The 17,103-nt window shown below is 38.3% G+C and overlaps 1 protein-coding gene across 1 annotated transcript; it reads left to right on the forward strand.

The window, feature by feature from the left end:
* Positions 1–490: 490 nt before the first annotated feature.
* spopla (speckle type BTB/POZ protein like a) lies at positions 491–12,281 on the forward strand. The gene is made up of 12 exons (XM_058392358.1): positions 491–651; positions 1,581–1,662; positions 3,951–4,113; positions 5,052–5,173; positions 5,265–5,416; positions 5,873–6,000; positions 7,703–7,880; positions 8,908–8,963; positions 9,045–9,167; positions 9,660–9,802; positions 9,938–9,991; positions 11,292–12,281. Exons 3-12 carry the CDS (start codon positions 4,009–4,011, stop codon positions 11,434–11,436), a joined length of 1,206 nt encoding a protein of 401 aa, XP_058248341.1. The 5' UTR covers positions 491–651; positions 1,581–1,662; positions 3,951–4,008; the 3' UTR covers positions 11,437–12,281.
* Positions 12,282–17,103: the final 4,822 nt, after the last annotated feature.

The following is a 17,103-nucleotide window of genomic DNA, read 5'->3' on the forward strand; positions in this document are numbered from 1 at the left end:
TTCTAACATCAACTTTGAGGACAAAATGTTGACTTGCTGCCTAATATATCCCACCCACTAACAGGTGCCATGATGAGGAGATACTCAGTCTTATTCACTTCACCAGTCACTGCTCAGAGTGTTATATCTGATCAGTGTATATAACTGATGTGATGTTGCTGACTCTGAATCCAAAACATCTGCTAGAAATCAAGTATTTCTATTTAAAACTGGAACCTAAAGCTACTTATACTGTTACTACTAATAATACTTAAGTAATAATAATAATAATAATAATAATAATAATAATGTATTATTTAAGCATAAAATAGTTACATTAAAAATATTCTATATCTAAAAGACAAGGTGAAAAATATTTTGTATAATAATAATAATAATAATAATAATAATAATAATAATAATAATAATAAAAATAAACTTGTAGAATTGTTTGAAAGGGGTCCTTTTAATACGCATGCGCGGTTTAGCTCCTCAGCGCGCATGCTCCGAACTGCTCCGCTTCAAACCTCAGTCTGTTTGGGATGAAACCAGCTAACATGCTAACTGACCGATTAACGGATTAAAGACGGGAATTTCGCCCACTAAAAGTTTTGACAACTCGATGATTTTTTGAAATAATCTGCGCTGAAATGAAGGGCAAGGTGGAGAAAGGTTTGTTACTGTGTCCGAGCACTTTTTCTTACGTGTTATTAGTTTAAGGATATGGTGTTAGCTTAGCTTAGCTTAGCTTAGCTTGGCTAGCACTTAGCTTGTTTTGGTTGCTTCTTAGCTCAGTTTGGTGATTTTTGCTTGATGAGTGAATTTATGTTAATATAAACTCAATATTTTTAAATTAATATCCTGCTTTTTTACTCTTATATAGATTACGTATAATAATTAAGGTTTTTTATTACTCTTAAAATCCATATTTAATTATATCATATTTAATTATATATATATATATATATATATATATATATATATAGATAGATAGATAGATAGATAGATAGATAGATAGTTCTAGGCTATAAATCAAAATGAATTAAATAACTACATCATTTTTTATTATTTTATATATTACTTCCATGCAGATATTTACTAGTTTTTATTGTGGAATTTATTTAAATTTAATGATATTTCTTTTATTCCATTATTAGCTCGATTATGGTAAACACTCAGTGTTTGGGATTTTTATTATATTAAATTAAAATAATTTATTAAATAAATTATTTAAATAAATATCTTCCAGCCTTTGTTTATACTGTAAAATATTTCAGATGAAGATTTCCCCCCTCTCTCTCTCTCTCTCTCTCTCTCTCTCTCTCTCAGATGGAGATTTGCACTGTTGTTTTGTTTTTTATTCACATGTAGTTGATCAATGAGGACATGTTTGGACTAGTTAGTGGATTATCAGGAAGCTCAATGAGGGGAACATTCTGGAAAAAATGTCACGAAGATGTCATATATATATATATATATATAACAAATGTAATTTTTTTGGGGGACAAAGTAACTAATTTTGACCTTTTCCCTGTTGATGTCTGTTATGTTTATTTCCTGTAAAGAACATCCTGTGCTTTCTGTCTGGTGTTCTCCCTCAGGTTGGGATGAAGGCAGAGTTCCAGGGATCGTCCTGTAGAGCCGGTCATTAGCATGAGAGAGAGACGTTTTCATCATCTCAGGGTGAGTTACAGCACAGTGGTGTGAGGATGGACCAGTGTGGAGGAGTGAGGCTAGACCTGACAACATCTCCAGGCCATGCTGATGCTCCTGTCTGATGAGATGTTGTGATTTCAGACAGCTGCTGTGGAGTGGAGTGTGAAATCCAATCTGAACCTCTCAGATCTACTCTTAAATAATTTCAACAACCAGCTGTATCTGTCTGTTCCACTCCACATCTGCTTTGATCTGAAGGAAGGTTCCTCCCTCTTCCCTCTGGGAGAACTCCTCACTGACTCTCCTCTCTCTGTCTCTGTCTCTCTCTCTCTCTCTCTCTCTCCCTCTTTTTCACTCTCCCTCTCTCTCTCTCTCTCCCCCTCTTTTTCAATCTCCTTCTCTCATTCTCTCTCTCTCTCTCTCCCTCTTTTTCACTCTCCCTCTCTCATTCTCTCTCTCTCTCTCTCTCTCTCTCTCCCCCTCTTTTTCAATCTCCTTCTCTCATTCTCTCTCTCTCTCTCTCCCCTTTTTCACTCTCCCCCTATCTCTCTCTCTGCTACGTGAATGAGAGTTGTTGAATCTCGTGTGAGGAGCAGCTGTGGGGTCTGTGTGGTGCTGACGGAGGCGAGTCCGGGCCGGTGTTAGACCTGTACAGACATGCCGTTTAGCACAAACGCTGCACTGCTAATTTACACAAAGTACCTTTTACTCAAAAACAAAGGGGTGTGGCCATACACACACACACACACACACAAACAGGAGGATCTCATTATGGTTCCATTATAATCCTATAAAAGACTAATTTATGTTCATTTAAATATATTAATAAATATTGTGCTTGTTAATAAACAAAGTAGAGCAGGCAAATCTTGTGCTTCACTAAAATGTCAACTAACACTGATATTAAATAAGTAAATAAATATAAACAAATATTAATTAACAAATATTCAGTCTTTAATTATTTAATTAATTATGTCAATTAAAACATCAACTATTTCCTTTTAAGACACAAATAATAATAATTAAAAAAATTAATAGACGGAATTGACTTAAGCTTGAGCTCATATGGTCCAAATAAATAAATTAAGACTATTAACTCATTTGACTCTGTTCTCTGTATTAAAAAATTATTTTAAAAAATATTCAAATTAAATTGAATTAATGTTTGACTAAAGCATCAAATGACATAGTTTAAATAAATTAATTAAAAAATGTCTGTAGCCTCAGCTGACTTGGTCTTAATGAATAAATAAATGAGTGACTGAATTATTAAGAAATAATTTCTGGTTAAAATATGTGTTATTAAATAAATCAATAAGTATTGTGCTGGAATAAAGAATAAATTGATTCAATTTAAATTAAATAAAAAAAATGTCTGCTCTGTAAGATGGCAGCTAACTCATTTAAAAATAAAAAAAATCTACTAAAGCACTAAACTGTTTTCTTTAAATTATAAATGAAAAAAAAACCGAAAAAGATATTTAAATAGACTAAAACCTGAACCAATTCAGTCCAAATAAATACTTAATGAAATAAGTAAGTAAATAAACACTAACTTTGTTTACAGTAATAAAAAAACTGTTATGAATTAAATTAATATTGTGCTGATTAAAGTGTATATTTAAAATAAATAAATGTCAGCTTAGTCTGTACTGTAAATAAATAAATACTAAAACATCAACTGCTTCCTTTTAAATAATTTAAAAAATAAATAGTTGTTGGCTAAACACCTGAAATAATGTGGTCTAACTAACTAGAAATATACTAATTAATTAAATAAATAAATAAATAAATTAAGGTTATGGTTAAGTGTAGCCTCAGCTGATTTGGTCTTAATGAATGAATTAAGAAACAAACATAATAAATAAATATTTCTGTCCTTGTGTGTGTGTGTGTGTGTGTGTGTGTGTGTGTATTGTAGTGTTTGTGTTTTATTGCCAGGCCACTCGACCCCGAACCTGAAAAAGAATCCGCTCTGTTGTATACGGGGTTAATGCTAATTGATGCCCTTTTTACTCTTTTATTCCCGTTTCTTCTCGAAAGGTCAATATATATCCAGGCGGTTATTGTCCATTCAGTCCAGCGAGCGCTCTCCCGCACCGTCCACGTCCTTTCCCCTTTCCTCTTTCTCCTCCCGATAGATTCGTCCTCTCTTTCAGTTCATCTTTGACTCTCGTTCACACTGGTAATGACTTCCTGATGCCGAGGTCTCTGCTCTGATATTTCCTGAGGATCAGGATGTGCAGGAGCGAGAGAGAAATCGCAGCCGTTTGTTCCCACTAAGCCCTGACTTTGCTCTCTTTGTCCACGCAAAGGTCAAGTGGTGAGATTTCGGTGGCCGTCGGGCGTCGCGTCCAGACAGAGGAAGGTCAAATGTCACGCGTCCTTACTCCTCCTCCTCCCCCTCCCCCTCCTCCCCCTCCTCCTCAGGGAGAGATGAGCAGCGGCCCTGTGGCTGAGAGCTGGTGCTACACACAGGTGAGCAGTTAGAGGAAAATATCTGTCTGCTATCTATCTATCTATCTATCTATCTGGAATGCTATTTATTACTCAGACTTACAATTTATTAAGATTTTCTAATGACGCTTCCATGACAGTCCTGGCTCCCTGTTCACTACACATTCTTACTCCCTAGGGCACAAAATAACTGAGTAAGTGCACTAAACACCGAGTGGAACAATATTTAATACTCAAAATCCTAATGCCAAACCCCTATTGGCTTTCTGTTCACTACATAAGCTCGCTACAGAGGGAACAGCATAACCTAGGCAGTGCACTAGATGTCCAATAGAACATCATTAAATTCTCAAGAACCAATTGGTCTGTTAATTGAACCTCCACCAGTCATGGCTTCCGGTTCACTACATACACTATATTGCCAAACGTTTTGAGACATCCCTCTAAATCATTCAGGGGTTGGGCTCCGCCCCTTAGTTCCAGTGAAAGGAACTCTTAATGCTTCAGCTTCATACCAAGACATTTTGGACAATTTCATGCTCTTTGTGGGAACAGTTTGGGGATGACCCCTTCCTGTTCCAACATGACTGCACACCAGTGACCAGAGTCAGAGTCCTGACCTCAAACCCATAGAACACCTTTTTCCCCATAAACACACTCCTAAACCTTGTGGAAAGCCTTCCCAGAAGAGTTGAAGCTGTTATAGCTGTAAAGGGCGGGGCAACTCCATATTACATTCATGTGCAGGTAAAGGCAGATGTCCCAAAACCTTTGGCAATATTGTGTATGCTCACTTGAAAGGGCAAATTCTAACCTGTGTAGTGCACTAGATGCCTGATATAAAGACAATTAAGATTCATCCACAGAACAAACAAGAAGTTGATCAGATCATTTCTGAGATCTGATGTTCAGGCACTAATCGGATTGCCTTGTTCATGTAAATGAATTTGTGCGTGCAGGTAAAAGTCGTGAAATTTTCCTACATGTGGACCATTAATAACTTCAGCTTCTGTCGAGAGGAGATGGGTGAAGTACTGAAAAGCTCCACCTTCTCTTCAGGTCCCAGTGACAAGATGAAATGGTGAGTATTTATAATAATATAAAAGAATGAACAAATTTCAGAATCTGAGTAGATTTTGTGTTGTCATATGAGTGTGTTTTATTTCTTCCAGGTGCCTCAGAGTAAACCCAAAAGGACTGGATGATGAAAGTAAAGACTACCTGTCACTCTATCTTCTCCTGGTTAGCTGTCCAAAAAGTGAAGTGCGTGCAAAGTTTAAGTTTTCTTTACTCAACGCTAAGCGTGAGGAGACTAAAGCTATGGGTATGAATCTCTCCTGCAGCTGTTTACACATCCATCACTCCTTTAGCATGTATATTTACATGATTATGTATTATTCAGGTGTTTTAACCACATCCAACCACGTATTTTTCTTCACCGTAATCCCGGCTAATTGGCGTGTTTTACACTTTCCTGATTATAAGAAATGTTTTTGCTTTCTAGCAGCTGTACAGAAAAGTGATATTTATAATTTATGCACTTTCCTAATTAATTAGCTTTTTAGTGAAGAAATGTGCAGGACGGAGCTACAGGCTGTGCACTAGAAGCTGGATTTTAGGCCTGTTTTTTATCGAAACCTCGTAGCCTTACACAATTTTTTCATAGTCATTACGCAGAATAACGTTTAAGTAAGACTCTTATTGGCTAAACAACTCGCACTGCCATTGACTGTATTGTCTGATTAAAATTTAAATGTGACTGATTTCATTTCCTTTTCAGAAAGCCAAAGAGCCTATCGATTTGTTCAAGGCAAAGACTGGGGCTTCAAAAAGTTTATAAGAAGAGATTTTCTCCTCGATGAAGCTAATGGCCTTCTTCCAGACGACAAGCTCACTCTGTTCTGTGAGGTAGAGCGTTAAACCCTGTGTTAAAATAATTTCTAGTTAAAAAACCCAACATTTCCATATGTTCATATTGTGTTATTGGTATTGTCTGTACTACCCATGATTTAAGGGGAGTGAGTCACATTACAAACGCAGCATCCTCTCTGTGTCCTGCTCTAGTAATGATTTATTTCTCTTAAATCACATTTATCCATTTATAATAAAGTATAAAGTCCGTGAGAGAAGTTATTTCCTGTTGTCACTTACCATACAGCTCTTCTTTTACACATCATGTTACAGAGAAACCGTAAAGTGTAACCTTCTGTACGTCCTGCTGCTGACCGTCAAAGCACAGACACTGGAGACTTCCATAAGTGTTACATAAACGTATCCTTACAGAAAACTTCGCCACATCGACATAACCTGCTTATACAAGTGCTTTAATATAAACCTGCTGTTCTAGAAGATTAACCACACCTCCTTATTCTGACCAATCAGAGTCCAGAATTCCACATGATCTTGCGCGAGACGTTAAGCGCTTTGTTTGTCATGTAGCTAGCCAATTAATGATCTTTTCATCCTTATTGGGAATCTTTTAAATAATTAGCACAAACTCCACGAACAGTTTAATAACAGATTGTGAAACCCTCAAAAATCTCTCACCATCCATTAGCCTGAGTGAGTCTCTATGTTTGAGTTTCTTGAGTAAATGATCAGGTTGCAGTGGGCGTCTTTTAGAAACCCCCCGCCCCTCTTCATGAGCACCAAGCGTCCGCCCACTCTTATAGCAAAGCAGTCGCAGAAGGGGAAAAGAAAAAAACAGACAGAGTGGTTTATAGCGTTTCGCAGATAATTAAGAGGATATTGTCTGGAGAGAGAGAGAGAAAGAGAGAGTCTGCAAGTCCCGATGAGATCTGCAACAAGGTTCAATGTTTGCTGCGAAATTGGCAATTTAATAAAGCAAATTAGATGCAAATTGCAGATAGACTGTTTCCCATCCTTAATTGGACGGCTCTCGAGATAGAGAAGTGAGAAAAACTGAGGCTGTTAAACTGCTGCGGTGGATCACACTTTCTCTCGCACTCACAGCTCTGTTTCAGGTGTAATAATCTAAAAAGCAGGGGTTTTTTTCCTGTTAAATGTTGTAGCACGCATTAGAACCTTTATAATTGTTTAAGGTACCCTCGCTGTGGATGCATAACATTATAGCTGACTGATTAATCAGATTCAGGTTAGGTTTATTAACTGGGATGCTTATGTTTCACCTTGTTACACAGACAGGACACACACACACACACGATTGTCTATCAAACACCAAAATACAATGATTATAGTTCTGTCATGTAATAATACATAATCTGACTTTATCAACACCTCACTAATAAATAATAAGTAGTTACATTTGCAACTTGGATAGGAACTTCTCTGTGTGTGTGTGTGGGAGAACTGTTTCTGTAGCTCTTTGGCTCTCTGCGGTCCAGCTCAGCATTCTCTGCGTGTCTTCCTGCTAGTTTTCCTGCGATTATTTAGGATTCAGATGTGCTGACTCTGTGCCTGGCTCGCTAAAGCCCCTCTAATCTTTTGTAATTTTATAAATGTTTAGTGAAAATGTTGCCTACTGCGTTCAAAAGTGCATTGTTCTCTTTCCTGATGAAGATGTTCACTTCTTGTTGTAGCATTCAGGCTTCGCTCCTGATCTCCTCTTTCTGTTTCTCCTCTGGCCCAGGTGAGCGTAGTGCAGGACTCTGTAAATATCTCAGGTCAATCTAACACAAATGTGCTGAAAGTTCCTGAGTGCCAACTCTCAGATGATCTGGGAAATCTGTGGGAGTGTTCACGCTTCACTGACTGCACACTGTGTGTGGGGGGGCAGGAGTTTAAGGCCCACAAATCCATACTGGCAGGTAAAGACCTTCAGCTCTCCTCGCTTTAGTCTTCAACTGGACATAGATCTTAGAATGGCTTAGATTTCATGACTGTAATCTCTGGTCAGTTCCTTCAGATCAGGACACCAGATCTCTGGTGTATTGGCCTCATAATATTTCAGATGGATTAATAGATCAGATCTGAAAGAAAATTGGTCCTCAAGATCATTTAAACATCTAAGGGCCTGGATGTGCCCCCAAGATCTCGGGTAGAAAAGTCTCTTAAGACTTCAAGTGGATTGGTCCAACAACATCACAAGCAGATTGCCCCCTAAGATATCAGGAGGATTGGTCCTATAAGAGTTCGGGAGGATTGGTCCACCAGATCTTGGGTATATTGGTCTCCAAACTTCTTATTGGTCCCACAGACCTCATGTGGATTGGTCCTATAAGATTTCAGGAGAATTGGTCAGCCAGATCAGTCCCTTAGATATCCTACATTAGGTGAATTGGTCTCATAATTGGATTGGATTGATCTCCCATTTCCTGGGCACATTGGTCCCCCAACATCTCAGGCAGATTTGTCCCCCAGAACTCAGCTTGATTGGTCCACCAGATTTTGGGCAGCTTGCTCCCTCAGTCCAGGGCACTTTGGTCTTCAAGATCTTGTGTGGATTGATTTTATTTGGTAGGTCGGACCTTTAAGATCTTACCAGATTGGTCCTCCCAGATCTCAGGTGTTCTGGTCCCTCAGTATCTTGAACACATTGATAAAATCTCTTAGTGTCTAAACTCTTGGGCTGATTGGTCTGCTAAGATCTCGGCTGAATCGGTCCACTTGATGTGTGTTAGTTTCAGGGAGATTTGAATCACCAGCTCATCAGAGTGCCAGAACTTCCCCACCACCACCATATTTTAGGTTCTTGAATCCACCAGACCTCCTTCTTAATCATAGGTTACAAAAATATAATCAAAAGGTCATAAAATAAAATAAGGATAAATAAAATAATCAATGTTCTCCAACGTTCCTAATATATTACTGATGGACTTATTGTTTCCTGGACAGCGAGGTCGCCAGTGTTTAATGCCATGTTTGAGCATGAGATGGAGGAGAGCAAGAAGGTAGACTTTTACTGTGATTACTAGACATTTCCTGCAGCTGTTGTATCAGTACTTACTTTCTCCTTATTTCCTCCCGCACAGAACCGGGTGGACATCAGCGACGTCGAGCCAGATGTCTTCAAAGAAATGATGGGGTTTATATACACGGGGAAAGCGCCAAATCTAGAGAAAATGGCCGACAGTTTGTTGGCAGCAGCTGATAAAGTAAGCGATAAAGCCGTTTGATTTTGTTTTTCATTATATACACATTTATAAACTGACAGATTTTACCTGAACTGCTGGTGGGGAAATATTATATTCATTTAGGATGTTGCTGATCCTTTTAACAGGTAGTATTTTACCTGCTGTTAAACTGTATGGAGTGTACACTGCTCACCATTGTTTACTTTATCTTCAGTGTTCTGTTAATTAATGGCTAATGTTAGCTAACATTCATTGAACCTTATAGATGTCAGTTTACATGCTAACTCTGGATGAGGTCATAATTCAGATTATTTTATCGTACCTCACCCTCATAGATTCAGGTCAAAAAAATATTCCAAAATGTAGCTTTAGTGTGAAATAGTCAACTTTTTCACCTCCACTTTATAGACTCTGTGATCTTATAACATCTATATTGGGCAGAAATTCATCCCAGGTTTGTAAAGAAAAGTAGTTGTCTTGACAGAGCTGTAAGTTGTGTGTGTGTGTGTGTAGTACGCTCTGGAGCGTTTAAAGGTGATGTGTGAGGAGTCTCTGTGCAGCAGCCTGTGCGTGGAGAACGTAGCCGACACGCTCATCCTCGCCGACCTGCACAGCGCAGAGCAGCTCAAAGCTCAAGCCATCGATTTTATCAACAGGCAAGGAAAAAAAAAACCCACGCACCACTGAAGCGCGGCACTCCATGATAAATCACCGCTGCCATCCCTGTTTACACACACTGAATGTTAGCTAGCTCTGTTTTTCTATTTTTTTATTCTTTATCTCCTCTGTAGGTGCAGCGTTCTCCGACAGCTGGGGTGCAAGGATGGAAAATACTGGAATAGCAAGTATGTAATTAGCCCCTGTGTGTGTGTGTGTGTGTGTGAGAGAGAGAGACACACACACACACAAGATTAATAACAAGCTCTTATCAGCACCAGCGAGCTGCATTAGAATTCATTGTTTTGGGTTCTGGCTGCTAAAACCTCTTCAGTCTCTGCTAGTTTTCTCCGTATCTCAGAATTTATGATGTTAATAGACTTTCAGAAACAGTTTAGGAATATTAAAAGCACCCCAGTTGCGCAGCGCTCTTCTCATTTGTTTTTATTTCTCCTCCGTTATAGTGTTCGCGTCACCATTCCAGTCGACATGACCGCCTCCCAGCCCTCAGACCAAAACACACTGTTCGCGTCTCTGCCTTTAACACTCGTATACATTTATATAGATCAGCTTCTGACGAATAACACCACCCACGCTCAATTACACACACACACACACTCCGAACACCAGGCCCATTCATAAACAGCAAAAAGCTGATGTTGGTGTGATGAACACATTCAGTGATATCGTGCAATTTTATATTTATTTTCATTTTATTTTTCATTTATTTTCAGTTCGTTTTTGTCGTTCTGATATCATGTTTATTTTTTCTCACTAGGTTTAAAGAGGTCTTTAGAGCAGGAATGCGTCATTTTCAGCTTTATTTATTTGTTTATTTATTTATTTTTATTGATCTGATGAAGCATGCACGAGTCAGCGAAATATCTGAACAGAACATGATATTTTAAGCAATATTATTTATCATAATTCAGAATAGTGTTACATTAAAAGAAATATTTACAAATGAAAAAAATAAATAAATATCTTTAAACTGAAAAGGTTTTTTTTTTAAATGTAATAACTATATGTAATAAAATTCTGGGAAAACATTCAGCGTAAAAATCAGCCATTTATAATCAAAGCATTTAATTGCATTTAATAATTGTTTTAAATAATGAAATAAATAAAAAGATCTCACATAGTTATATAAGAAAAAGTGTAAAATAAATAAATAAATAAACACATGCACTTAAATCTTAATAGTGCTGCTGTATAGGTGGGCGGAGCTTTCTCGCTCTCTCCTCCTGTCAATCACTGTGACGCTGGCCAATCAGTGATTATTATTAGTGACGCTTTGTGATTATTGCTGTGAGTAAAAATCACTGTCTGCTGTTAATTAAAAACTACAATCAGGAGTGTCTTGTGTTTATAAAGCAGTCACTCTTAATCTCTCTCTCTCTCTCTCTCTCTCGTCTGAGTGTTAGATTAAAGTGCTGCATCGATCTTCAGTGTGTGTGGTGTTAATACTCTGATGTCTTTGTGTCTCAGCCACGCCGCAGATATAATGGAGACTCCGGGCTGGAAGGCAATGATCCAGTCTCATCCTCACTTAGTGGCCGAAGCTTTCCGCGCTCTGGCCTCGGCTCAGTGCCCTCCGTTCGGCCTGCCCAGGAAGAGGCTCAAGCAGTTCTGATCTCTCTCTCTGTCTCTCTCCATCTCTCTCTCTCTCTCTCTCTCCAACTCTCTCTTTCTCTCTCTCTCTCTCTCTCTCTCTCTTTTAGCTTGGGGAAGGAATTGACAGCATGAACTCGTACTGCTCTCACTGATACACCGCTTACAGCTTCACTCTCACTCTTGATTCTTTTCTTTTTTTTCTTTCTTTCTGTCTCTCTCATCCTCTCATTAATTTGCATTCAAACGTTTGTGCTTTCCTCTGTCTATCTCTCTGATTCTCTTTTTTTCATCACTGTATCATTTTCTTATCCTTTTCTCTCTCTCCATCATTCATTAGCATTCCTTGTCCTCCGTTTTCCTCCGTTTGTCTGTCTTTCTCTCTTTGGCTCAATTTATATTTGTCCATTTATCACTCACTCTCTCTTTTTTTTTTTCGTTTTCCATCTTATCAGTCTGTTTTGCTTGTTTCATTTTCTTCCTGTCATTCTCTCTCTCTCTCTCTCTCTCTCTCTCTCTCTCTCTCTCTCTTTTCTTCTTTCATTTCCTTTCCTCAGACTTTCCTTGAAATCACTCTCTCTCTCTTATTTTCTTAGTTTTCTCTTTCAGCCTTTCACTACTCTTCATCTTAACCATCTTCCCTATTCTTTCTTCCTCTTCTCTCTCTCTCTCTCTCTCTCTCTCTCTCTCACACACACACACACAGTGTCTCTTTTTGGCACTTGGTCTAAATCCAGAGACAGTAACGAGTGTGTGAGAGTAAAAGCTATAACAATTGTTATAATCGTTCTCGCACAATATGTTCAGTCTCTCTCTCTCTCTCTCTCTCTCTCTCTCTCTCTCTCTCTCTCTCTCTCTCTCTCTCTCTCTGGCTAAAAACCATCTTTAAAATGTATATTTTTACAGACATTGTGTCAGACTGAGACCCAGTCTCTGGACTCTGGGTGTATTTCGTCCTCGTTCTCTCCGATGGCAGTAAAAATCGATCAGTGTTCCTTTATCCTGTGCCTGCCTCGTCCCAAACAGACCGGGCCCTTCCTTCGTTCCGTCGGTCCTCCTCACCTTTTGCACTAGTTCCCTGGGTCCAGCTGTTGTTTTGATATGACGTGTAAAAGGTTTGTTTAAAGCAGATAATGTTCTGATGTTATATAAATGTTTGGCCCGTTTTCGCGACCTGACATTTGAGACGATCCTTGAACCAGATCACGCCCCATATTGATGGCACTATTTCTATGTAAAGGACTTACTTGACTTATATTTGAAAGGTAAATACTTTAACCTTTGGGTTTTTTTTTTCTTTTTCTTTTGGCGGGGGTGGGGGGGTAGGTAGGGTTGTGTAAAAGAGGTATTATCCGTACGTTTCTACACTCGCGTTACTCAGACGTGACGTTACACTGTGAGAGAAATGAGGGCTACAAGTTATAGACGATGTTCACGAGTGAGGTATTTTTCAGCCAGACTATTCCTTTAATTTGGCCTCCTCTTCCATTAAACCAGTCTTAAACTGAATAATCTGTAACCCAACACACAGTGGTGATTAAACATCGGCAGTGTCTACAAACTAAAAGTTTAATGAAAAAAACGAGTCGTTTTAATAAGTTCTGGCACCCTGCTTGGTTTAAAGTGAAGTAGCTCGCTGATTTAATGCTCTACTCTACGCTGTTGTTGCTTGTGGGTGTGGCCTGTCCGGAGTTTTGTTTCTGTGTTTTTTTTTTTAAGTAGTGTTTGATTTCACGGCTCAGATTTGTACTAGCTTCATTGCACTAGCAGATTAGCGTCTACTAGTTACAACACTCTCCAGATCACTGATTTTTTTTCTTTATTTGTTATGTTTCTATACACATTTATTACGGACCTGATGAACGCCAGGCTACGTGTTCTAAAGGCATCAGATTCAAAATTCTTAATCTTGTTTTCTACCTATATTTTCATCGAACAGTCACAGCTTACATGCTGAAACGTAGGCTCACACACGTACACCGGTTACTGCGTCGCTGGCTAGTGCGAATGCAGTGGTCAGTGCACTCTTATCATGGAGGAGATCATTGATTATTTATTTCTAAAGAGAGTCGCTAGAGCTTTGTATCATCACAGTTACTGTGTGTATTCATAATCTTCCTGCATTCTTTGTTTTATTTCTTTATAATAACTGGTGTATAATCCTAACTGCGCTAATGAAGACTCCAATAACGAACGCATCTCTCGGCCATTAAGAACACACCTTTCATCGCACTCATGGTTTCTATTAATATTCCTTTATGTCATGTTATTTACAGCAAATACATCGTCTATATTACTAACAGTTAGCAGTTAATTTACAGGTGATTTACTCCATTACAAACAAGTTTTCATCAGCTCACACTGTACTAAATGTTTTTTAGTGGTTTATTGTATCATCGTTCATATTTATGCAGGTGTAGTGTTAGTGGGTTTCCACAGGTAGTGTTTTAACATCTTCAGTAATGTTCACACGTCTCTTGCTGTGCCAGAACTTAAAAAGACTCGTTATTATCTCAAAGATCAAACCAAGTGGCCATATCTCTGCAGTTTCCCTTCCTCTAATCACCCTCGAGTGAGTTTTCAGCTCACACTCCGATCTCCGTCCACCGACTCGGCTAATACACGCTGCTGAGAACCGGACACTGGCGTCATCGCACTGTGTGTTGGAGAGTTACGTCATGTTTCGGTGTGTTTCACTAGTACCGGTGTTCTGATGGCGATGGAGGCGTCTGTACGATGTTTAATGTTACATTTGTTCTGTTTAAGGACTGTTTAAGAATGTGTGGTATCATTAAAAAAATTTCCAGCATAAATTCTGGTGTTCTTAACATTCTTTTTATTCAAAGCAGAACTCCATTCACTCGATCAAGTCAAGGCTTTATTGTCGTTTCAATCACATATAGCTGACGCAGTACCTAGTGAAAAGAGACGACGTTTCTTCAGGACCCTGGTGCTACATAGACAACATACAACATATAGGTACAGAACAGAAACAACACAAGACAGGACACAGTGCTGAAAAACATGTGCAACTAAACAAAATGGAATGTGCAAAACTCGAGAAACTATAAAACACGGTGTCTAACGTGTATGGTTGTGAATTAGTGCAAACCATTTATAGTATGAGTCAGTTCACACAAGTGTGTGTGTGTGTGTGTGTGAGAGAGGGAGGGAGGGAGAGAGTTTGGTATAGTTTCAGCTCTGGGTGTTGAGGAGCCTGATGGCTTGAAGAAAGAAACTGTTATACGGTCTGGTTGTACTGAATGCTCCGGTACCTCTTTTTCCAGACAGCAGGAGGGTGAAGAGTGTGTGTGAGGGGTGTTTGGCATGTGTGTGGGTGGGGTCATCCACAATACTGTTGGCTTTGCGGATGCAGCGTGTGGTGTAAATGTCCGTGATAAAGGAGAGAGAGACTCCAGTGATCTTCTCAGTTGTCCTCACTATCTGCTGCGATCCGAAACCCAAACCAGGCAGTGATGCAGCTGCTCAGGACAATCTCGATGGTCCCTCTGTAGAACATGCTCAGGATGGGGGGAGGGAGATGGGCTTTCCTCAGCCTCCGCAGGAAGTAGAGACAATGCTGGGATTTCTTGCTGATGGAGCTGGTGTTGAATAAATACTTTATACTCTTTAGTGATAGAAAAGCTGCCTCCACCATTTCACATACACCTGACTCTCATCTTCTAGCTGTCTTGCATACCCCGAGTCTAGCCAACTCGCGTCTACCCATCCCTCATCGTCTAGCCAAGTTTTATCATCTACCTGACCCCCGTTGTCTAACACTTGTCCATAGCAGTATACCAGTTTGTGGCATGATTTCAAACCACTAGATTGGATTATTTTCTCCTTCAACATGCTGCTGCTCTGACTTCAGGCATCTGGGTTCATCATGACAAATCAGGAAACTCAACTCATTTACCTGACCATCATTTATTTGACCTTAAACAATGCCAAGTGGTGGTGTTGAGTATTGCTAAAACATTTTGATCTGGTTAGTTTCCTCTTTGTTGTAGCTGATATTAAGAGGGGCTTAAAGTACAGAGTTCATACCTGAGCTTTAAGGACCTGTAGAAATGTTTTTTTCTCATCACCAAACCCTTCATGTGGTAAACACAGCATTATTAAACATGGAGTAAATGTGAAAAATCACACTCGACAGCCTGAATATCTTATTCAGTTTAAATAAAATTAAAAAATCCTATTAAGAACACACCGTCTCATGAGCAGTGATTAGTTGAATAGTATAAAATATTGGCTTTTTATATAAGTGGGGAAAAATGAAAGTTGACTGCAGGAATGTAGTGTATTCTCATTAAAAGCGGTGTGTAAATGGTGTGTGTGTGTTTCCTCTGGTCCTGAATTAGCACTACAGCTGCAGCACTTTGCTCTATTAAAGCACTGCGCTTTCATGTGCTCCCTAATGCCAGGGCTGATTAAAGCGAACAGCAGGCACTAATCCCAGATACGAGACGCCCGTTTCCCTCGGAGCGTCTCCGTATCAGCACTCTGCTCTCCACTTTTACAGCCAGTGAGGAAATACAGCCTCATGAGAAAAGCTGCTATAAACCTGAGCTTTGTCTTTTTTCTTTTTCTTTCTTTTTTTTTTTTAGCCCTATGGGTTTGAACAGGAGAGGAGCGTTCATTCCACCAGGAAATAGATGAGAATGAAGGAAACTGAGCAGTGCGTCCGTCAGAACCGACACAGAACCAGTACAGAACCAGTACATCACAGTGGGTGCAGATTTACTCCATATAGATATATAATTGATTTATAAAGCATTTGACAAACTTTATTTGATAAATAAATGTATTTGAAGAAAATTGATTTGTAAATGCCCATGATGTAAAGATCTGCAGAAGAAAATGAATAACATCATGAAGTTTTCTGTATTTTTCATGAAGCCCAAAAACATACTTTATTTATTATTATAAATATTATCTTTGATCTGCTGAGTATCAGTTATTTGGATTAATTAATGATAAATACAAAGGGTCAATTAATAATAATAACAATAATAGTAATAATAATAATAATAATAATAATAATAATAATAATAATAATAATTGTTACAAACGGTCAATTAATAATAATTATTTATTATTATTATTATTTATTTTTTATGTAAATAATTGTTACAAATTGTCAAATAATAATAATAGTAATAATAATAATAATAATAATAATAATTATTATTATTATTATTATTATTATTATTATTATTATTATTATTATTATGTAAATTAGTTGAAAATTTGTGCCTTAAAACATTTCATTTGTTCTAAAAAGCCAGAAAAACATTCTATTCTATTTCTGTGTTATTGTTTCTCAACCTTTATGCCCTGAAAATAAGCGGCTGGTTGTTGCATCGTGTACAGTATCACACCATAGGATGCAGGATTTTATTTATTTATTTTTTTAATTCCAGTATGTTATTGACTTTCTGTTTGTCTGAAGATAAAAGTGTGTTAAGATTTTCAGTTCCTTTCCACCACTGCTGCTTCGCCCTGTTAATAAAACACCATCACTTCCTACTGGATGTAATAGTGAGCTGCTTTTAAAACCTTTAGGTTTTGCTGTTAGCTCAAAAACATCAACAAACATTCAAAAGGCTATATATATATATATATATAAAAGCTCTTTGTGTCCTGTGTAAAGAATAACACAGCAAGGGTCATGGTGTTGGAGTAA

Source organism: Hemibagrus wyckioides, linkage group LG06, assembly GCF_019097595.1.
Source record: "Hemibagrus wyckioides isolate EC202008001 linkage group LG06, SWU_Hwy_1.0, whole genome shotgun sequence".
Classification (NCBI taxonomy): Eukaryota; Metazoa; Chordata; class Actinopteri; order Siluriformes; family Bagridae; genus Hemibagrus; species Hemibagrus wyckioides.

Coding starts and splice junctions, on each gene's coding strand:
- spopla (XM_058392358.1), top strand. CDS start 4,009: ATGTCACGCGTCCTTACTCCTCCTCCTCCCCCTCCCCCTCCTCCCCCT. Junction 5,417..5,872: donor TGAGGAGACTAAAGCTATGG/GTATGAATCTCT, acceptor TTTCCTTTTCAG/AAAGCCAAAGAGCCTATCGA. Junction 8,964..9,044: donor AGATGGAGGAGAGCAAGAAG/GTAGACTTTTAC, acceptor CCTCCCGCACAG/AACCGGGTGGACATCAGCGA.